Source organism: Prosopis cineraria, unplaced genomic scaffold (assembly GCF_029017545.1).
Source record: "Prosopis cineraria cultivar Desert tree isolate PC_DT_omini unplaced genomic scaffold, ASM2901754v1 PC9, whole genome shotgun sequence".
NCBI classification, from domain to species: domain Eukaryota; kingdom Viridiplantae; phylum Streptophyta; class Magnoliopsida; order Fabales; family Fabaceae; genus Prosopis; species Prosopis cineraria.
Window position 1 is genome coordinate 27,509,614 of NW_026555340.1, and position 24,353 is coordinate 27,533,966.

The following is a 24,353-nucleotide window of genomic DNA, read 5'->3' on the forward strand; positions in this document are numbered from 1 at the left end:
AATTAAAATTTAATAAATTCGAATTACTTGCAACTGAATTAATATGATTGATAAGGTAATGGAATTTGAAAAGTTACCACAAATAAATTAATACATTAATTAATTTGCAAAATCCAAGGAGTTAAATCAGAGCAATGAATTTTCTTACATCATTAATTAAGAAAAGCCTAAAGACTTTAGGTGCGTGCATGTGGCGTAGTCTTCTAATTTTGTGTGGGTGGCGTGGCGCTCTAGATTTGCAAGATGCAGTTCTTGCGGTGGCCTATGGGAAAGGTAATTAGATTACATGATTGTCAAAATATTTTGACTATTATTCTCTAACCGTTGAATTTTTGGACATTTTAAAAAGTCTGAATTTTTGTTGAATGTTAAATTTACAAAAATTAATATTCATTTTGATTTTATGAAAACTCTTTTACTTATTTAGCATAATTTTTTTAAAATTTATTAACTATAAAATATTACTAGATGCGCGGATACGTCTGCACCTCAAGCATCTCGAGACAATTTAATTTTTTTTTTATTTTTAGTAATCGGCCTTGAGATAGAAAATCCTCCTAAAATCTGAGATAATCTGATTTTTATATCTTTTTGTACAGTTTTTCAATGGTCTTATCTGTATTAAAAAAGAAAAAAAGAAAACAGAGTTTGGAAGATACACCGGAATTCAGCATTACACCCCTGCTTTTCTATATATATATATATATATATATTCACACAGACAACGTGGCATTACATTCTTCTTGCAACAAATGATTTAAGTATATCCATCACACTATTAGTAACATTTAAGTTCAGCTAATTTTACACTTTTCTTATTACTGATAAAAACTTCGTTAAATTATTTGATTGGTCTACCCGTGTTAACTTTTTATTTAACTTTCATAATTTAAAAGTCTGCATTCAATTCTTATATTTCATAAATTTTTCTTAATCTGGTTCTTGCTATTGATTTTTTTATGTCAAAATGTTATGAGATTATTAGATTAATCAGATTTAGTTAAAAAGAGGGGAATGTTACGAAAGTTTAACGACAAATGCCACAGCAAGGTGAAGATGCAAAAGCCATCCAATGTTGCCTTGTTTACAAATCCCAAGAGTCCATAACTGAATAGAAAAGGCCACCAGAAGTGGCATTGGGTAAAATTAAAAATGTATTAAATTTCACATCAAGAAGTCACATTTGGGATGTATTGGAAGAGCTTTTCTGTATTTCGGATCCAAATTTGATTTCAACACACGCACACATACAGTGGAACGTGAACATGCCTGAATTAGGTAAATCAAAATTTAAATCCTTTATAAAAGAAATTCTGACTTTTAATATACAATTATATCTCAAATTTTTAATAGGTAAATGTATAAATTTAATCTTAAGCTATCTTTTAAAGAGTATCTAGCACCCTATTCTATAAAATAGTATAAAATAAATAATCAACTGTTAAAATTAGAACGTCCAATACCTCCTGTTAAATTTAAATAAACAAACGTTTACCTAATATTCTGAAACCTACTCAAATTGCATGAGTGGCAATATTTTCCTCAATCTCTTTGTCTACCTTATCTTACCCCTCCTCTCTCCGTATTTGTCTCTCTCTTTCTAAGTTAAAGGTAAACTATAGAAGACATATCTACTATAGTTAACAGTTAATGATGAGTTCTTTTTTAGCATAGCCAATCACTTACTGACTGTCATTGAAGTCAAAGCCACCTTCATCAAACCCTCCGACATTGCCACTCCCTAGGTATGAGCATCAGTTAATTTAACGTCAAAATGTGTAAAATATATCAATCAAACAATGCTAAAAATATGAACTGAGTTGAACCGAACAAGGATCAAATCAAAACTTGATGATCTGATTCAATTAGTTAATTTGATTTTTGGCTTCATGCTAGACTGTTTGGACCTAAACCAATTTTGTTATTTTTTATCCTATTAAAATAGACAAGATTTATATATAAAATTGGACTTATAAAGTGCTAGTAAGCCATTTTAATGAAGGACTAGATTTTCACCTTGTCAAATTATACATTTACTTTTATTTAACAATAAAATTAAAAATAATAAAATAAAATAAAGTAATTCATAAACTAAATATAATATAAATTAATAAATTATATATATATATATAAATATATATAGATACATACATGATAATTTGATCAGTTCAATCTATTTAATTTTAAATTTTACTAATTAAATCGAATCAACTGAAATATAAAACAAAATTAAATTAAACTAAACAAACCGAATAGACCAAATTAACTAACAAAAATTTAATTTGATTCAATTCTATTTTTTTTTTTTTTTACTCACCCCTACCACTCACTCAATTTTTTACTTTTTTAATAAGATACTAGTGCACGACAGCAAATATAAAAGAGGATTAAAAGGAAAAGACAAAATCGTCGCCGTGCACAAAGAGCCGCTCCGGCAAATATAGCACCTTAAGGCCTTAACTTGTGCAGAGTAACGCCTCTCTCTCCCGCCGACAATCATGCCCATGCAGAAATTAACAACCCAGCCAACATACTATAACATGAAAAACAAGTTCAGGTCTTACCCTAAAAAAAAATAATAATAAAAGAGAGAGAATGAGATTATATCCATGCAAATTGCGAAACTGTGGCCTCTTACCATCAATGCTATTGCCGTTAAATACTAACCTAACCTCTTTCTTTGTTCCTTAAACATTGATGCTCCACATCCACCACATCAAACTCTTCTGCTTTCCCCCCCTTAACAAATAGAGTAATGTTCTTGACCAAAGCCGTCATGAAAAGGGAAGAGTTCAGTTGACTTGCGAAGGACTGATAGAGTCAGCTGATGCCATTGGCTTTGCATTCCACTGAATAAAGCTGGCTTACACAAGAATGCAAAATATACACAACTTGGGAGAAGGAAAGAAAATGATTTCCAGTCAATTACATTACTATTTGAAAGAGCAGATAAATTATTACAAGAATTACTAAAGAACAAATAATTCTACAATTTGCAGACCGGGGAATCACAATTCCCCATCAGCCAAAAATGGATTATCCCATATCTCTTCACCTAGCGCAATTGAGCTTTTCTAGTGTATAATAAATCACTCTTTTCTCTTTCAAAACACTGATTGAGAAGGGAAAAAGAGGAAAACAAAAACTCTAAAGTCAAAATTTTCTACTTCTGACTCTACAGTGCTGCAACCACAGATCAAGAGTCCAAAATATCTGAGACAGCATAGTCCATCACCAGTCATAAGAAGTAGCATATTTCAACTTGTAGCACAATCTTGAAGATAAGGGTGGCTCTGATTTATGTACCTGTCCCAAAGTGGCCTATACCTGTCAATAGCCACCTTCAGCCATGGCTTCATGTTTCCGTTAAAGTGAATAACTGCAGCACTTTCAATCAGGCGGTTGTCAATATTTGGGTCATAACCTAATCCCAAAACATGCCATCTCCTATCAAGTGGCTCTGTCAGGCCATAGAAACTTAGAAGACCAGGAGGAAGGGTACCCACTTTCCACAATGTACCATCTGCATTCTGCTCCTGCCAATAGTGATATCTTGAAGTCACATTTGCCTTCCTCCATGCAACCAAGTCAAAAATGTTCATGCCAAATGCCCATCCACAAGCCTGGGGATCAAACTTTGAGCTTATAATTGGATTTGAGAAGTTGAGATATTTGTAGTAACGATGAAATGCTTCGAGACAAGTTTCAACTGCACCATTCACATTTCCATGTAAATCCAAGGAGAAGAGCAGGGTCAGATCCTTCTGGACAACAACATCATCGTCTAGGAAAACAACCTTCTCCAGTTGTGGATAGATCTCAGGGATGTAAAACCGGAGATGGTTCAGTAAAAACAAATACTTAGGGTTTCTCATTTTTGGTTCAACTTCATTTAGATCCCTATAACCACCAAAATAGAAGGCTTGTGAGTCTGCACTAAGAAGCTGCTTGACAATAGGAGAATATGACGCATTCAACCAATGGAACTCCTCAATTTTCTGCACTTCTACAGTGGCCCCTTTAAAGTCATTATTGAGGAACCATGATTGCATTGCCCCATAATTGACACCATTGGTAACAATGTGGAAGACCAACTGTTTTGGATGGTCTGCATTGGAGACAGTTGAGTTAACAACTACAGATGTGGCCAACATATTATCTGAAAATATGCAAAAATGATACAGATTGTTGTCCATGAGACGGGGGGAGTTTCTCTTCTCATGTGAGAGTTCTTGCAGGGATGGCTTCTTTAACCAGTCAAACATAAGTTTGATATTTAGGCAATGAAGACTCTTGGGCAGAGCTTCAGCCGCTAGTTGACCAAATACAGTACTTTGAACTGTTGCGCATTTGCACGCTCTTCAAGAGCTTGAATATGTGATTTCATTGTCATGATTGTGGTTGCAATGTCATAATGGAGATCTTGTGCCTTAAATATTAGAGATGACAGGCTTGTGATGATTGGTCCAGCTTCTTCCAGTGTCACAGGCTTCCCTGTCATAGCAGCTCTTGAAAGCAAAAGCTGGCAACTCCTGATTTTGGAGCTGAGCTCCCAGGCTAGGTGAAGGCTATTGTGCTCTTTGGCAATAATTACATACGCCTTAGCTAGAGTCATTTGCTCAGCTAACTGCCGTGAATATGAGGTTGCGCTTAATATTTCTTCTGTAAAATTCAAACTCCTCTTAGTGACATGTCCACCTCGGGCATATCTTTCCTGAAAAGATGGTTACTTTTTCAGTAAATATTAAGACTGAAGGGGAGAAGGGACTAATTATCAAACATGAAACACGTCAAAAGAGAGAAATACTAATAATTCACTCTTATGGACTGCAAAAACATAGTTTCGCAATTTGATATGAACTGTTGTCTGAGTTCCATGCTTATCATTGAAAAGGCTATTTGTTTTTTCATTATCCATGACAAGAGGCCTCTTGACCGTTGGCACCCTTTCTTTTCCACCCCATAGATTATGAATGCATAATAAAACATGTTTACTACTTCACGTTGATGCTTCAAATGACCAAGCATTGAACACTGCGGTAAAATGTCATCAACTAGATTAAGGATGCAATTCCATTGTCATGGCACTTATTGATATAGAAGCCACTATGTAAATTTGGCCAAAAAACTAACGAATAAAGCATATGACATAGTAAGGACTCAAACTGATTTAAAAAATAAGGGAAAGGGTTAAATCTATTAAGAAAAGACACAGCAACTATCTCACTCTAGGTGTTCTTAACAGCCAGAGACTCAAGGAGAATCTCCAAAAGGGATAAAACTGAATTTTACTTCTGAATGACTAGCTTCTGAAGTTGCTAGCCTATTTATAGATCTGGAGATACATTAAAATGATATAAAATCGGAAAAATCTCCTAAAATATCTGAACAGACTCGATCATCTCTGAAATAACAAACTAGAATGCTGGAACCACTCTAACAGTCATAATGGTCCACTTATTCAGCTGGCTAACTCAAAAAGAATTAAAACAAAACAATGCAGCAACTAACAATGAGAAAATAAAATAAAATATGACTAATTTAATTCATAACAGAATCAGCTTCAGCTATTTCCCTCCTCTTTCATCTCTGGTAGCTAACTAATGGTGGGCTAGGCTCACTTGGTCTTTTATCAGTTTCATTATTTTCTCGAGGGCAACAAACAGATTATTATTGAAGGAAAAAGAAGGGGGAAATGGCTATTGAAAGCAGGTGACTAACTTTGATGGCAGGAGAAATGAAGGAAGACAACCACAGTCTATGCGGAGGTGACAATAGCATAAAAACTACTATAGACTCAGTATTATGAATAGTGCGGTTTGCAAAGTCTAAACATGTTTGCTTTTCAACTACACGTTTTCCATTGGTTTTCACAAAGTCTAAAAGATAAGTCAGACAATTCGTGGTTTACAAAGATTATGGATGGCTAAAGATTTTATATTATATATATGGATATATATTGATGATAATTATAAATTGCAAGTATTTTTCTTTTGCCACCTTCTGCGGTAACAAGGACATGCTAGAGGGTACCAAATACAACTAAATTTGAATTTTTATGCTAAACAAAAGTTGTTATGACTTATGAGGTAGGAAAGAGAACCAATGAGCAAGCCAAAGCACTCACAGTAAACAATACTTCATCCTGAAATTTCAACGGAAATTGACCTCTTAAATATCTTCAAATTAAATTATCACTAAGTTAACCAAAACAATGCACACGTTAGACAACAATCAATGTCAATTCAACTAGTGACAGCTAGACCACAGCCCAAAACGCACCACTGCAGCAAGTTACAATCAAGATTGAAATTGCAAATTAAATTTGATCTGCAAAATGCAGACTTTAGCCTCAGTGTGAGCTTAGTGCACTTCAATTAATTCAGAACATTTGAATAAATACCAAAGGTTTTCTTCTGATTTGCATGGATGAAAGAAACAAAAATTCCTCTTACATCGTTCAAAATGGAAAAAAATGTCAAAGATGGGCAAATAGCTAGAGGTCTAAAGAGGTTGCACTAAGAAAAGCATTCCCGTTCTTTCCACCAGCTAGACCTACTTCACCTTCCCTTCTGTGGTAGTTTGAGCAACCTCATTCAGATTTATTAATTGCACTAAGAAAAGCATTAGATTTATTGATTCAAACAATATGATTAATAGCATTAGAATCCTGAAAGGAGCACCATGAAAACCAGTACAATCGTATCAATAGAATTGACTGAACTACAATGCCATTCAGGCAGCATGTACTTCCTACTTCAATCATTATGGTGTTCTACAATCCAATGAGCATCTCCAGGATCCTATTGCATTGAATGAGTAACAAATCCAATGAAAAACATGCATCAGGAAACAGAAAGGTCCACAGTTCTTACCTGCACTGGATATTCGACTTGATCTTCTTCATGATTGTGCTGTACAACAAACAAAACCAGGCCAGCAATACAGAACAGACCAAGAAGCACCCAGATCCAATAAGAAAACCTCCGTCGAACCGGGCGCCGATACTCGGCCGCCCGTCGTCGCATTTTTCAATGATCCCGTCCACAATTCACCACCAAATCAGGAAATAAGACCGAACCAAATTTCATATCAGATCAGAAATCCATCATAAGGAAAGGGTTTTTTTTATGGTTTTGGTGCACTAGGCTATAACCCCAATATTCACCTTCATCATCATCATCTGAGTGGAGACAACTTGATTTTTCCTTAGTAAGCCAATAGATTCAGGCCACTCTTCTAAGCCACTGAAGAGTGACAATTTAAACAGAAGCTTGTCAATTGTTAGACACAACACGAGCAAAGCCATTTATCAGATCATGCATCACAAACAAATACCTTGAGAATTTTCTAAATTGATGATGATATAAAGAGACTCATAAACAGAATATCAATACGCAACAAATCGAGCATTGCACAACAAAACATTCCAAAGCATATAAGTCGCTAGTAAACAAAATGAACAGGGCAGAAATATAACAGCCGATTACACACCATTGAAGCGAAAACTTGTAATCAAAGTTTTTTTCCCCCTTTTACAAAAAGAGTAAACTCAATCTTTATTCAAAAGGAACAATATTCAAACGATTACACGACCAGATTCAAAGCCAAATTAAAATGAAAAATTTCAAACGAAGCAAGAAACAGTGCACCAGCGTCCGACACGGGGTTGACAACTACGAAGGGGAGAGATGACGCGGGGAACAAACTCAAATCTAGATTCAAAGCCAGATTGAACAAATCAATCTCATCGGATTTGGCAGTAGACAAAGCCCTAGGATTCGAACCTTCTTCAACACTTGCCCGAGAACAACCACGCAGGGCTGATTGCGGTGAACGGCCTCCGAAGACGAGCTGGACCAAGTGTGGAATGCTTGTTCGTTGACAGAAAAATGCATCCGCTACAAACTAGACGAGATCGTGTTTTGTGTGTGTGTGTGTGTGTGTGTGCGTGTTTTTTTTTTTCTTTTCTTTTGTGTGTGTGTGTGTGTGTGTGTGGGGCCAGGTCGTGGTTTTGTCGGGTTATAATTAATTTTAGGAAGAATTATGGCAGCAAATAAAAAAATTACTTACCTCAAATAATAAATTCTTTTTGTTAATTTATAGTAAAGGCATTATTATCTTTTTTTTATTACATTATTTTTTTGATTTTTTTACATATCTATGTGATATCCCATACAACTAATTTTGTCTGTGTTTGTCTGCTCAAACTAGGTGTCGTTTTTAAAGACATCTCTTTCTTTTTTACTAATTTTTTTAAAAAATTTTGTCATATCAAATATATTTTTAAAATTTATTTTCATTTTCTCATTCTCATTTCTTTAAATTCTTAACAAAATAAATAAGACCTTGGCCTTTTACTATATCATGTTGGATAAATCAAGAAGAAATCGACTGAATAAAGTATATTATTTAGTATATTAGTATTTATATACAATTTTATAATTTAGTATTTTTTTTCCTAGATTCCTTCCATGCTATACATGACATCTTGCTAAAAAAAAAATGCTATATATGATATCAAATTCAAGATAGGAATGTAAACAAGTATTGTAAACTCAAATTGTAAACACATAAAAGTTTATTTTTATTAACAAATAATTATTAAAATATAATTATAATTTAATTTAAATATATTTAAAATATAAATTATTAAAATTAAATCTATCTACATTGATAGTTATTATATACAAAATATAAAAATTTTAAAACAGGATAACTTATTTTTGATATTTTAGTTTTTGTATTAATGTTAGTGTTTGTATTTCAATTTTTTTCCCTTGGACCAAGTTTTATGACTTTTTATGAACTAAATTTTTATAATATATATTTAATTCGTTCAATTAAAAAAAATTTGATGAGCTTAACAGATTTAACTAATTTATATCTAATTTAAATTTATGAATTAATTGACATGATCTTATAAATTAAAAAAGTAAAAATAATAAATTCAAGTATAAGTTCACGAGTTTAACTAAATTTATATCTAATCTGATTTTATAAGTAAGTTGACATAATTTTATAAATTATAAATACAAAAATATTAAATTTAGAAACTCAACTTAAGTATTTGACAACTATAGATGACATCTCTATATACTAATTAAAGTTTCTTCCTGAAAATCCCTTAAAACATTTATACTTAAATAAAAACCTAAGTGTCTAATGTTCACCACAACATTTATATGTAATAACTATATCGCTAACAAATATTATTTTTTTATAAAATAAACAGACCTCATTTCATAAATAGTTATATAATTATAAGTATCTACAAGGGCTTTTCAATATTTTCGTATTTATTCTTTCTTTTTTTATAAAATAAAGTTTAGATGAGTTGATTTTTAAAAAGTCATGAGAATAAATTCATGCTTTAAATTTAAAAAGTATTGATAGAAATATTTACAAACTATCTATCAATAAAATTTTCACATTAATGTTAACATTTGATCTATAAATTATAAGCCAAATCATTTACTGATTAGATTAACTTTGATTTATGACACTGTCGTGTTAGCCCGTGGGTGTTCGTTTTCATATTCCTCACAATTCACTTGTATGTTTTTGTCTACTCTTTCAATCTGGGCCTCAACGTATTTCATGCTGTCTTAATTTAAATTGAACACCTCGACAGATGTTTTAATTGGATCAGAAGGCCCTACTTGTTTACCAAAAAGCCTCCTTTTTGCAATTAGCCCATGGAACCCTTGATTGATAGTTTTGGGCCACCTCTTTTCCTCACACAACAAGCATGATTAAACACTACTCTTTCAAATTCACCATATTGTACAATGCAATGCTAACAACTCTAGTTTTTATAAATTGTCATCTTCTAAATAATTTTATATCTTTTCAATTTTAATCTTGAGTGAAACAAATATTTATATTTAAATATTTGATAGCTTTAAAATACCCTCCTTGATTACAAGCACTACATATTGTACTGTATTTTGGACTAAACAGAGTTGCTAAAAGCTTTCCTATATATTAGGTAGAATGGATTTTTTTTTTTTTTGGAAAAATTACTCACTGCTATTCTGTAAGATGTTGATTTTGAAATTTTAGTGACTACTATAATCATTTGATGTTTAGGTTTGATGGGCAACTATTAAATCTACTGTTCAGGTCAAAAAATAAATCTGCTTGTTAACTGTTATATTAGCATCATTAACCAAGAAGTGTCAAGACGCGGAATGTAACTTAATACATATAATCACCCACGCAGCATGCTTAGGTGAAATGCTGCTACTTGTTACTATATAGTTATAGGGAAAATTTCGACACACGACCTTGTCACTTTGGAAAGGTCTTTGGCGTCACTATAGCACCTGGCCACTAGCAAATCATGCAAAATTGTCACGGATTTTATTGAGGATTCTTATATTTAGATTGTTAAAAATAAAACTGAGTACAACTTATATACAAAGGAATAGTTAAAGTAGTTATAAGATTCTCTTCATTATCAAATTAGCAATCCCCTAGTGTGATGGCAGACGAGACTCTGAAATAATCAAATATTCACGGCACACACCCAATCCAGCTCAAAAAGAATATAAAATGGTTATTTTAATTATATTTAACGGTTTTAAATTATTAAGCAATCTAGCACTAAATATTCTTGAAACTTTTATTCAATGATTTTTAATCATTGAATATTCTCACTTTATTCAATGGTTTTTTATAAAAAAAATCATTGAATATTTGTTTTATGGAATTAACAATATTCAACAATTTGAAAGAATCATTGAATATTATGAAATATTTAATGATTCTGGCCTCAGAACTGCTAAATAGTTTGCAATATAAAACAGTTGTATGGTACAATCATTTTATATTTGTTCAATATAAAAATGTTCAATAATTTTTTTTCATAACCATTGAATATTATAATCAAATATTTTAAAATGGGGGGTTTCATTTCTAGCAACTTCTGCATTATAAATTATATAATTATATTCTAGCACTTAGAAACAAATTTCACTAACAATTATCATACATGTACATGAATATATAATAAATTCAAAATTTAATGACAATAAAATGCTTTTCCAAGTAAAATCAATAAAATAAATATTTTCTCAAAAAAAGTAAGATTGTTTGAAAGATGCACACAGAAATGCTACAATTAGCAATTTGGTAGATGAGGAAGAAATTTGTATACTATCATGAAAATACTCTTGACACACTTAGCTTTACTCTTTTTCTTGGCCTAGCAATGAGGAAAAAGCTTCTTTTTTTTTTTGGGCTTGCTCCTTTACTAATTTTTTTTTCCATTCAACTTGAGCTTTATTCTCCTCTTCCAAATCAAAAGCTATTCTTTCCCTTTTCAGTTCGATCTATCCCAAAAAAGTAATATAAATTAAGTAATTTTTATATAAATTGAGAATACTATTGAATCCACGAACAATAGCGGCAATTATGTCCTTGGTAAAACTTTGATATATTTGAAATGTGTTATAATCTTTGTGAAAATTTAATCTGCAATGCATAATGTGTAAAAAAAATAAAGAAAAACACAAATGAAAATACTTTGAAGGCACAAATAAACATCTCAAATTCTTTTATATATGAATTAAAAAAACAACCTTTTATGCACTCAGAGCAACCCACAACAAGAATGGTTAGGAGAAGAGAAATCATGAATGGAATGGAAGAGGAGGATGAAGCTAGGAAGAATAAGAGGAAGACGAAGAGATGAAGATGCCACAAGACCCACGAATGAACAATTCCATGGCGGTGCAAGGAGAAATCAACAACAGCAACCCAAAAATGACATTTCAAGTAGAGGAATGGTGGATTTGGTTGGAAATACAATCTCAAAGCTCGAGGAAGGAGTTCGATGAGAGTATTTGAATTTTTAAAGAGAAAAAATAAGTTTCACATAACTTTAAATAAATAATTCAAGAAAAATCTAAAACAATTTAAAAAACATTATTTAATAGTTGTTGAGAAACAATCACTGAATAAACAATATTAATGATTGTTATAAAAGAATCGTTTAGTATTTAAATTCTTTACTCAACGATTATTTATAAACAATTGTTGAATATTAATAAAATTTTAAAAAATAATAAAAATAAAATAATACTCAACGATTATGTCACATAATCGTTGAGTATTGTGATGCATTGTTCGACGGTTTTATTAAAAACTGTTGAAAATTTGAATTTTAAATTTCTCCCTATATATATAAATAAATTTCTTTTGAATTCTTGAATAAATGGTGTCACATATTGTCATTTTTTTGTAGTGTCATTTTATTTATTGATTATGTATTTATTTAATGTTAATTATTACCATGACATGTTTTTGAAAATAAGATGGTAACATTTTTGCATAGCAATAATTAATTGAATAATATATTTAATTCAGTGCCTCAATATTTAATTTAATATGACAACTAGCAATCCACTGCTAAATACAATAGACAACTAAATACATAAAAAAGATTGCTCATGAGTGGAAAGAGGTATACTCAAAAAAGATATGGAGTGAATCCTTGAAACGGTGATGAATATATTTGGTTGGAATCCAACCCGAATCCTCTAAAAACCTGGTCATATATTTCACTACTATCCAAACCACTCACTCAAACTTATCACGTCTTCACATTTACGTGCATATATTATATAAATAATCTCCTTTCCATCATATTAAATGTTGCTCCAGAGGAATGTGTGCGCGTGCGTGTATATATGTATATGCGCCTTTCAATTTATACAGTATACATGTGAAGATAGCGCTCGAGCACTTTCAATCACTGATGGGCGGAAGCATCCACGAGGGAAGCAACGGGCTAGCTACAGCCTGGTCCTGGTCCTGAGCCATCGTTCCTTCTTTATGTCCTCCACCACCACTTGCTTCTAGGGATCCTCTGCATCAAATGAAATGCACAGATTGAAGGCTTAAATCACAAGTAAAATAAACGCCGAGTAAATTTACATCATTTCGTGTCCTCTTCAACAATTTCATGGCGTCTGGCAAATTTTGAGGATTGCTTGCGGAAGGAGACTAACCCAATGTTTGAGGGTACGAGGATATCATTGTGCTCGTGATCGTCCTTTTCCTCACGTGCCTGTTCCAACATGGCCTTCTCTTTCTCCTTTATCTATCCATTTCATCACCAACTTCATGATACGTAAAGATATAGATATAGATATAGATATATATAGATAAATACTTAATTTAAAGCTTTGGAAACTGGAGATTTTAACTACCTTCTTAGCCAGCAAGTTGTTTTGTTCCTGGAGTTTCTTATCCTGCTTATTGTAAAACACAAGTATTAGTCGCTATACGCTAAGACCTCGACAACTTATAACAACGTCTAGCTAGTCAAATATAGTTTTGAAAACGTGCATGGTGAAGTAAGGCTCACCTTTTTCTGGTACTCTGAAATTGATTCATACATGAGTTGGTTCTGCAAATTCCAGGGAACAGATAAATAAATTCACTGTACATATGTATGACAACCAGATCAAACAACAGTATTGTCAATCACTCAATTGTTAAGGGAGAGAGCTTAATTTTTACATGATTTTAGTCGTACCTTGCGTGTTCTGATATGTTTGAGAGCATTATCTAGCTGATGCTCCACATTCTGGAGCTCCTTGAGACTCAGGCCTTCCAGATCTTCTCCCTTATAATGCCTAGGAAAACGAAGAAGAAGAAGAAGAAATCAGCTGCTTTGTTGCGTCTTTTCATAATCATACAGGTTCTTAATCCCTTACTTTAGATTTCTTTGCAGGACCTCCATCCTAGCCTTAAGCTTTGCGTGCTCTAAAGTCCAGTTTTCCTGACAGCACGAAGATATATGTATAATATTCACAATATATATATATATATATATATCAGCATATTTACAGGAACGTTTCATATCCAGCAGATTTTTGAGTTGCAATACAAAGGAGGAGGAGATATTCAATTGAATAATGGGATGCTGAGCTGGAGAGATTGAAGACGTGGCTGGAAAGTTTGAGCCTTTACTTGTTGGATATAAGCTTATGTGATCACAAAAAATTACCTTAAACAACTCCCGCTAGAGATTAAGATTAAATGGGTGAAGAACCTGAGTTTGCAAAGAGCACAAGCTCTGAATAGCATCAGTATCATTAATATGGGGTCAAAATGTATTCATTATACTTTAAACTAAGCTTAAAGTTAATTCTCATTCATTCGTTAACATTTTAATATATTCTCATTCTAATTTTATTATTCATCTCACAACTTGAGAAAACATGAACGGAGTCAGCCACGATTTAAGTACCTAATCCAACTCTGAATTGTCAATATATGAAAAGGCGTCGATAAAGAATTGTCAGCTTCATTTCACACAAATGGCAAATAAACAAAAAGAATGAGTAGTGTAGAGGGGTTAATTTGGAAGAGGAAGAAGACGTACAGTTGGTGAACGATCAGGTGCAACTAGCTGCTTTTCTGCATATGAATACCTCTCATAGCGTTCAAGAATTTTTTCCATGCTGTTCCCACAAATAAATTAACAGTAAGCCAGTTAGCATATACATATATATATATATACACGCACGCATGGCACCATTCGGAAACATGCAATTAAAACCATGCACACTCACAGTCACAATACTTTTCCTATATTATTTACTGTTTATTTAGTCATGCCATGTTCTGTATGTCAAGAAGATCATCCTCAACTCACATTTCTGACGTTGTGATTAATCCTTACAAAGACATGACATAATCCATCTTAGTATCTATGGAAATAAGGAAGCTAAAGAAATAGAAAAGACATTAAAAAAAACAAAAGAAAAGAGAGAAGGAGAAGAAAAGGAAGAAGAAGTTGAATAGACAAGAGACTTCTAAGATTAAAAAAAAGTATAAGCCCAGACAAAAAGAAAAAAAGAGAAAAAAAGAGTAAAAAGAATATTAAAATATAAAAAAGGACAAATGGATATATAAGTTTATGAAATATCTAACCAAAATAGCTTAAATTATTTTGATAGAATATATTATATTTAAGCATACTTAATATAAAAAATCTAACATTTCTTTCTTTCTTCCTAACTCACAGGCACATGTGTAAAAGCCTAGGACACTTATAAGCAAAAAGCTAATTATAAGTTAACGCTATCATAAATTTCCATATATTTTGGCACGCTGGCGCAAGGTATTCAAAAAGTATATAGTAAAACCCAGATATGCTAACTTATTGATTAATTACCTGCTCAAACTTTCAGCTTTATGAAATGCAAAGCCTCTCGCTTAACTGAATTAAGTACTTGATAGAATCTAATTATCAGAAAATGTAATTCTAGATTTTACTTCTCTCAATCCATTGTTCTTGATAATTGCATCTTTGGAGCATCCCATCATTCAATGGATGTAGGATTAATCTCGCTTGGGAGACTGACGCAATCTCTGAGCACAATTTTTTTTTTTTAATTAACTTGAATCATGGAATTGACATCACAAAATCTCCTCGCCACTTAAGCCCTTGGCACTAGACCTACTCCTCCTAACTAAGAGAATGCATTATTGGTTAATTAATGTCAATATTTAAACATATTACATATTGAAAAACCAAGTAATTTACAACTTTAAATGGCTCGCAGTCTATATGGGGAGAAAAATACCAAGCCCATATATTAAGTATATTTACTCTATATCTTGTGGTAGCAACCATGAGATCTTACAGACTTGAGAGGTTTTCAATTTCTATGTCTCGTAAGGAATTGAAGATATATGCATAGCCTATCCCGTCCTCTCTTCCTTTTCATTCATCTGAACTAACCATAAGTAGCCTAGCAAAAAATTCAATAACTTTCATCTTTCCTTTATGCATAGACGAGGAGTACAGCTAATCCTTTCCTAGGACTTCAAAAAATAATTGTTCATTAATGCACGAATAAATTAAAGTACTTTTTTTGCCGAATTAAATATTTCTTTGTTATATTATGAAGGTTCATTCAATCTCATTCTATCCTTTATACATGAAAGATTAAATATTCAATAATAGATCCCTAAAATATTTTGTCACATTCAGTTTTCCTGTAAGGTATTTACTGACTTATAATTCCAAAATGATAACTATTTCTAACTATGAGTCATATTTTAAGAAGATTACCGTCAAATAAAAATTAATATTTTTACAAAAAAATTTAAACTTTTGATCATATGCAAGGAATTGAAAATAATTATTATATTCAAGGTTGTTCGATTTAAAATTTTTAAAACCCAAGTCTACGCGTGCATGTTATATTGTCCCCTCAAACGAAAACACTAGTGAAAGGATAGTTCCAAGCAGGTTGGAATCATGAAGGAGAAGGATTCCGAGGTGTACGGACGGTACAGAAATTTTATGGTGCTATTGATATGTGATGCGAGTGTGTTTTTTGGCGAGTTGGAATGGCGCGGCACCAACAACACATGCGAACATACGATCAAAGAAAAAATAATTGATGTCCCTTCAACTTCGATTGGCGTCATTTAAAAAAAAAGAAGAATCATGTCTTTTCTGCTTTTTTCACGGCTTTGTGCCTGTGATTTTGACTCTGCTACTGTGTGTGTTCCACCGCAGTTTTGTTTCTTATTTACAGGCAAACAACAAATGTTATATTTAGATACACACACACACCTGAACAAATTATTTTCCGTTAAGAAAATGAGTTCTCATGACAGCACCAGTCCCATTGAAAGACACCTATACGATGATAAACCTATTAAAGGAGTATCTCTGTGTCCGTCCGTACTCTAAAACAAATCCGCCAAACCCATATACCAACGTAAATGCCCTCTTTCTTTGTGTAAGAGAATCAGAAAGAAGAAGACCAAAAACAATTTTTGGGAGGCGGGTTTTAATTCAAGTTTATGCAAAGATATATACAACAATACAGCTCAGCAGCTGCATGCCGGGCATATCTGTACAAGAGACAAAAGATCTCGCCAAGAAAATCCAATGACACGCACATATATAGGTATATACACATGAAATTAATGGTTGATAATTACTCCATCAAAATCAAAGTCTCATTCACATGAATGAATTAACGTAAACACGAGCACCCAGAAGATAAGGCACGATAGGAAAATATTGGAGGAGAGAAATAGATCGAGAGTAGAGATAATTGAGAAAAGATAGGAGCGAGCGAGGAAGAAAGAGGAAGAAGGAAAGTAGGGTTTAAGTAGGGTACCAGGGGTCGCTGGAGTAGTGAGAGAGCTTGCCCTTGGTGGAGAAGACGATGAGAGCAACCTCGGCATCGCAAAGGACAGAGATCTCGTGGGCTTTCTTCTGCAAACCAGACCTTCTCTTCGAGAAAGTCACTTGCCTGTTGATCTTGTTCTCGATCCTCTTCAACTGTACTCTTCCCCTCCCCATGATCTCTCTCAACACACAGCCAGCTAATCAATCAACACACAGTCACACATCCAAATCGTCTCATATATACCTGTGCGTTCGTGTTGTTGTGTGTGCGTGTATACAGATATATTAGAGCGCGCGCGCATGTGTCTGTGTGGGTGCATATCGGTATTAACTCACCTGGACTGCGATGTTCCTTTCTTATTGCTGATGAGGGATTGTATTGCGTGTCGATCACGTTGTGACTGAGAATCGAGAGGGAGGAGAGAAGAGAGGAGCGAGTGTGGTTCTGGGATTGTACGGGAGAAAACACTGATGCGTTGATCTATGATGGGCGTTAAGAACTCAAGATAAAAAAATAATAATTAAATAAGAGGGGAAAATGGGGAAGAAATGACAAAAAGGAGGTAGGAAACCGGAGGGGAAAAGAGGTGGTTTTTGAAAACCAGAATGGTCTTAGGCGGAAAACGTTGTCGACTGCGGATTGGCTACACGTTCTGTCATGACAGTCCGTTACTGTCTGGGCCCCACTCCCACTCCCACTCCCACTCCCATTCCTCTCCTTCCTCCATTTTTATCTTCTTCTTAATGCTAATCACTCAATTATTACTGCTACTTACCACTAATATACCTACTTGCTCAACTTGCGTGTCTTTTCTCTTGTCCTCTTCTTTATCCCCAAACATTTCATATTATCACTTATTCCGACTTCCTTAATCCCATCTAACTTCAACATTGTCGCTCTGTTTTCCTTAAACCTAATTATTAGATTGTTGGACTTAAATTCTTTAACGTTGATATTTTCCAATTTTTATAAAATTTTATAGTATTTTTTCATATTATTATTTTTTATAAAATATAATTTTTTTCTGTTTAAAAAAATGAACTTCATGAAATTCGCACATGATAATACATTTTCTATATTATTAGATATTTCATACAAGTCTTGAAATTCACTTGACTTCGTTAATTTGTACTTCAAATATTCAGGATATTGTTAAATGGTGCGGCGCACTGCAATGCGTGCAAGACGAAGAAGTAGAACCACAGAAGTTTGGAAATTTGAGACAGCGGAACCATTTTATTTTAATTAATATATATATTATAAAATTAGAGTGAATAGAAATTTGTCCACATCGGAACTCATGATTTTTTATTTTTGTGGTGATTTTTTTGGATAACAGCGCTGCTCGGTTTAATTTCTTCTATCTTTATCTCACGAAATATTCCATCACTGCTGCGGTCTGCTGGCACTATAAATACGAAATTTAACAAACAAATTAAATTAAATGATTACATTAGAAGAAAATGAGAAAAAGTCGAGTCAATAATCACGAATAACTATCATATTTCACATGTGTGTCTACATGGATGAATAAATTTATCTTCGTAGGAAATTCGTGAGAAAAACTTTTTGGATTGTGTTAAATCGGGAATCAAAACAGTAAGAAGAAATATTGATTTATCCTATTGTTGGTGTTACATGACTTAAGTTCAAGATGTAATTTGTTCATTGATCCTATTTTTTGATACTCATTTTTTAAACTGTTTTACTCTAAAAATTATATAAAATTTACACTGATTAAATTCAATCTATTGATTTAATGTGGCAATTTTTTTATTACTCAGAGACATATGTGTCACGTTCTATTTACAGATTAAACCCAAGAAAAATTTACCGTAATATTTTTTCGTCCAGAGTTAGTTAGCAAATGACGTGGTGCATGTTGCGGAGCTTATAATAAAGTCTATCTAAAGGGTGGAAGTTCGTGACGAAAAAGCGGGGGATGGACAAAATAAGAGTTGATAATTGATTGCTAAAAATATATTGAGATGATTAAGATTTTATCTATTTAACGTACATTATATACAACGTAAATGTCAAATGAATATCTCACAGGTTTTGTCATGCAGGGCTTGGCTCGTTAATTAGTTTAACATTGATTCAGCAACTAGCTAGGCTGGATGAGGCTGGTTGGAATTTGTTAAAAGATGTGAATACGTGATGCTAAAAAAATGCCACGATTGAATCATTCAAGGCATCGACTAATTCAACATTGAACCTTTTAATCCGAGGCTATTGTACCTTTAATCCTTTTTATATTCAATCTTTGCATTTTAAATATATAGTTTTCCACCATGATCTATCTTTGCATATGTCCTGGAAGAAGTTTAACCACACATGTTTTCCCATATGTTACATATCAAATTGTACAGTTTGATATAAATTATATTTCATATACTGATATATTGATTTTTGTGTATACACTCAACAATTGGCTGCACCAAATTATTATAATATCTAAACGTTAGATACACAATGGTACGCTAAAAATCGGTTATTCAGTATTTATTACTTTCTCCATCCTAAATTAAAAAATAATTTTAAAAACATTTCATTACTTTAAAATATAAAATAATTTAAAAAATAAGTATTACAATTCAAGTGGAGAGATGATTAAATTAAATTAATATTGTAGTAAGATAATTAATTGTGTAGTGACATTTTTAAAAGTTTATAATTTTATATTAAAAGAATAAATTTGTAAGGTGTCTTATTAAATTTTATTTATATGTGTAATCTTATAACAAATTATCTTGTAACTTGTGATGGGAGCGGGTTATATCATTTGGGATTTTTTTTCTCTTTCATTTTAACAGTGAAGAAAGAAAGGGAATGGAGGGCGCTCAACAGTCAGCATCCTATAGGGTATAGGCTTTAACGGGGAAAAGGACATACAAAAACTTAATTTTGGAAAATGAGACGAATCAGTGAAGGGCTAAAGACCTAAAATTAAACTTAAAAGGCCTTTAGTTACACTAGACGGTAAAGGATGAAAATCAAATGAATTAAAAAATTTGAATAAAAATGAACTATATTATCTTTGTCTTCCCTTATGAACATGATTTACTTCTCACCCACATCTTAATCATTTTTTTTCTTTAATCCACTTCATTCATATCTCTTCAGTAGTAAGATGATCCCTTGTTAGATTAGGGGTTTAGATAGGTTCAGGTATTGTTTCAGTAATGATGTATCTAATTTTTATATAAACAATCACCCCGTTTTGAAAAGTACTAAAGATATTGGAGATTTACTTATGCGTGTGCTTGAGAATAATTTACCATTTATAATTTATAATTTATAATTAGATCCATAAAAAAAGTAAATGACTGTGCAAATTGGCTGGTGCACGAAATTAAACTTACAACACCACGGTGGAGTTGGCCATTATCGAATTAAAAAAACTTAATTCTGTGTTTGGAAGAGAATATTTAGATTTAGATTTAAGCAAAGTTCATTATTTTTGGATTTGATCAAAATATAAAGTAAATTTAATTATTATATTTTAAAAATACTTTAAATACAGGCTGAAATCTAGTTATTTCAAATCTACATAATTATAACTACTGTTAGTGCTAATAGCTCGTTTGGTAGAGTGGAATTGGAATGGAAGAAGTGAAAGTAAAACTCTAAAAATTAAATGTTTGGTCCGCTGTAGTTCTCCTCTCAAGAGAAGCCAATTCCATCAAAAACGGCAGAATTCAGTACCTTGCCCATACCTATGGAATTCAGTTCCTCCATTACTACCTTCCTCATTTTCCATCCTTGCCCCCAAGGTTTTCTTGCCATGTTTGAGTTTAACTAAGATGTATGTAGGTGTGTTCACTGTCAACCATTGACGGCGACACCATGGAGGACATGACGGTGTGGTAGGCATTGGTTGGAGGCGAGATCTCTAACTTCATGAGCGGCAGCGAAGCATTGATTGTTTCCTCCTCAGTGGTCTTTCTATCTGCTCAACTTTTTTAATCTTAGCTTCTCCCTTCATGTAAACACCAATGACGAGCATCCTTTTCCCCTCCTCTTCTAGCACAGCTTTCTCCTCCACCTTCTTCAATCTCAACTCGTGCTTTTGATTTCAAACTCAATAATGGTGGATCTCACTTGGTAAATGGCAAGAATGATGTCAAACGGGGATGACTTGTTTGTTGATTTGGAATGTTGGATTTCAATTTCAAATGCTAGCTTCTTCAATTTTGATATTGAGCCTTTTCTACGATGATGTTCATGGTGATTGTACTCGACAGGGGAAGGGATTTTTTTTAGTTGGGGGGACATTTTGGTATTTTTATGTTATAAATATATTTTTCAATTAAAAATTATATCCATTTCCATGTGCATATTGCAAACATGTTTTAAAATCTCACTTCCTGTAACACTTCTATCAAATACTTTTTCATATTATCAAATGAGTCATAAAACTTCCATGACATTATAGTTGAAACTTGAAATTTTTGATATCATCTAAATAAAATATTTTAAATCTAAAGTTGAAATTCAAGTTTGTCTATTTAAATTTTTTCTTTAAAAAATCGAGATAAAAAAATCAAATTTATTGACAAAAGATGGGTGGTTTATTTAATTTAAAGCAGATGTTTGATTTTGCCAGGGTTAATTTTAAGTGAAATTCATTTCATAAAATCTCTATTCCTGATAATAAACTAAAGCTAAATTTGTCGCCAATGGAACTATGTGCTCGGCATACAAAACATGGAGACAGATTAGTGATGAAATCACTTTATTGTACTGTCACTCAATCTCAACTGCAGAGGTTTTTCCTAATGAATGGATTTTATAAAAGCACAACACCATATTTGCAAGACTAGTAGACTATCACACATGCGAGCGCAACAGGTACACCAGAGGCTTGCTAATACAGTTTATTTTAATTAGTGTTTTGTTAAAAAAAATATATTTATACTACACGTTATTTCATTTGAACTGCAATATAAATCATTATTAATTAATTCACAGTTTATTAACAATATTAAAAAAATTTTAAATTTTTAAAAATACTCACATCTTTTCATTTATACTTTCATTAAATATTCTTTATAAGAACTTTGATAACAATAATTAAAATTTTAATATATAATTTTTTTAAAATGAATAATAAATAAAATATAGATATAATTAAAAAATAAATATAAAAATTATTTAATACCTCATATTTTAAATTAGTTGAGATTTTTAAAAGATGTATATTGTGATGAGAAGTAGGGTAAATGACAAAGTTTACCTACTGTCTCTCTGTGGTTATTGTGTTTGTGGTTTATGAAGTCAAAATATAAATGGCTTGTGGGTCCACTATCAATGGAGTGGGTGGTATCTAGACCAAGAAATCAATTTTGTCGAGGGTCAATAAATTTGCGTGACATCATAGTTCTTAGATATTTTGTTAAAAAGTTATGTAACTTTCTGTGTCATTAATTTAATTTCTGTGGTCCAGTGTATATATGTATATCTATATGGAGCCCAAACTGAGATCAATTAAAGCACGCTTCGATGCTTGAAATACATAACACCGTTCATCCTTTGAGTGTGAAAGACGACCACTCATTCTGCTTCGTTTACAACATCCAGTTGTATCCTCTTTTTCAAGCTCTGTTAATTGGATGATGGTGCTCCTTCCTTCCAAATTATGATGGGACATTTTTAAAAAGGTTTTTTTATCATAAAATATAAAATGTTTTAAATGAATTAATATTTTATTAAATGCATCAATTTTAATATTATCCTTTTTTATAATTAATTTATGTCTCTTTTTTAATATATTAAATAAGGAATATTTTTAAAAATTTATATTTTTATTTTAAAAATATAATATTATTAATTGTATTTAATAAATTTTATTAATATGTGAGATTTTATTTAAAAATATCTTATAATTTAAGACGGAAGGAATATACATCTTTATTTTATTTTATAATTTTTAATTTGAAATTTACTCTTTTCACGTGCAAGCCGTGTTTTGGTCCCAAAAAAGAAAAGAAAAGCAGTGTTTATTATTATTATTGTTATTGTTATTATTATTATATTTTAAAAAAATCTATCTCCCTCGGAGTCCTGTATTGTCTCTCGTACGTGTGCATCCATTTAATGTAATCATGTCGTTTATCTTTTCCTGCCAAGCTCCTTAAGATCATACATGTTGTTTTTAGGGTAAGCTTATACATTTATAATTTAGAATTTACCTAAAGTCGTATAAGTCACAAGCGCACTCACGTATGTATGTATATATGCGCGCGCGAGGCACAGACGCAGTATGTTTCACTTCAAAGTACGGACCTATAATCAAAACGACAGAAGGTTTAAAATCCTATCGACATTTTAAAAATAATATTCTTCTATTTTTATTTATAAGATATTTTTAACATGTTTCATTAAAATTAAAAAAATTTTAAAATTTATTAACTTTATCTGTAAATTTAATAATTTATTCGCTTTGCTCCTATTAAATATATACTTCTCCTATTAAAAATGTAAGGCATTTTTAATTAAATCTCACCCCTCAATAAAATAATTACCTACTTTTAAACTAATTTTATCTTATTATATTTATCTTATAATAAATATAAATTTATTATTAATAGGGGCGTTTTAAAAAAGTAATAATTACACTTCAAAATACTAAAAATACCTCATATTTTTTAATATCTAACTCCTAAAAAAATATTTTATAATTTTGAATGAAAGGAGTATACTTTAAGAATATATTTTATCTCCTCAATATTTAATGGAGTTGATCAAATGAAAAATTTTGCAATAAAAATTTAATGAGATAATGTATAAATAGTATAAAAAAATCTTTTTTTTTACCCTATAAACAGGATGAATACTCCCTCCTATATATTAATTATCACTCCGATACTTGATATAAGACGAAATTGACAAGCTTTGCAGTTATTAACAAACGTTAGTTATAATATTGAAACTATACAAATATATGTAACTTTTTAACTTTACCCTTCTATGTAATTAATAACCATGATAAATTGTTGTTTAAAAATGAAAATGATGATAAATAAATAAGGATGTAAACGTGAAAAAATACATTAATTAATCTAACTTCATCATATATTCCTGACCAAGAAGATGTTTCAAACTTGGTCCTATATTAAGGACTGGACTTGTAAGTATTAACTTTTTCAGAATCTGCGAAGAAAGTAGCTAAATCAT

The 24,353-nt window shown here is 31.8% G+C and overlaps 2 protein-coding genes across 2 annotated transcripts; both read right to left on the reverse strand.

Annotated features, from left to right (window-relative positions):
- Positions 1-2,892: 2,892 nt before the first annotated feature.
- LOC129320700 (hexosyltransferase GAUT11-like) lies at positions 2,893-7,932 on the reverse strand. Its single transcript, XM_054966260.1, is given in 4 exon segments — positions 2,893-4,345; positions 4,348-4,714; positions 6,876-7,247; positions 7,788-7,932. Coding segments are annotated over 3 exon segments (1,608 nt in total). The 5' UTR covers positions 7,029-7,247; positions 7,788-7,932; the 3' UTR covers positions 2,893-3,257.
- Positions 7,933-12,492: 4,560 nt separating this feature from the next.
- Positions 12,493-17,671, reverse strand: LOC129319417 (truncated transcription factor CAULIFLOWER A-like). The gene is made up of 9 exons (XM_054964482.1): positions 17,510-17,671; positions 17,163-17,370; positions 14,399-14,477; positions 13,728-13,792; positions 13,547-13,646; positions 13,376-13,417; positions 13,218-13,259; positions 13,017-13,108; positions 12,493-12,874 (listed from the first exon to the last, which is right to left on the reverse strand). Exons 2-9 carry the CDS (start codon positions 17,345-17,347, stop codon positions 12,754-12,756), a joined length of 726 nt encoding a protein of 241 aa, XP_054820457.1. The 5' UTR covers positions 17,348-17,370; positions 17,510-17,671; the 3' UTR covers positions 12,493-12,753.
- Between the last annotated feature and the right edge of the window lie 6,682 nt (positions 17,672-24,353).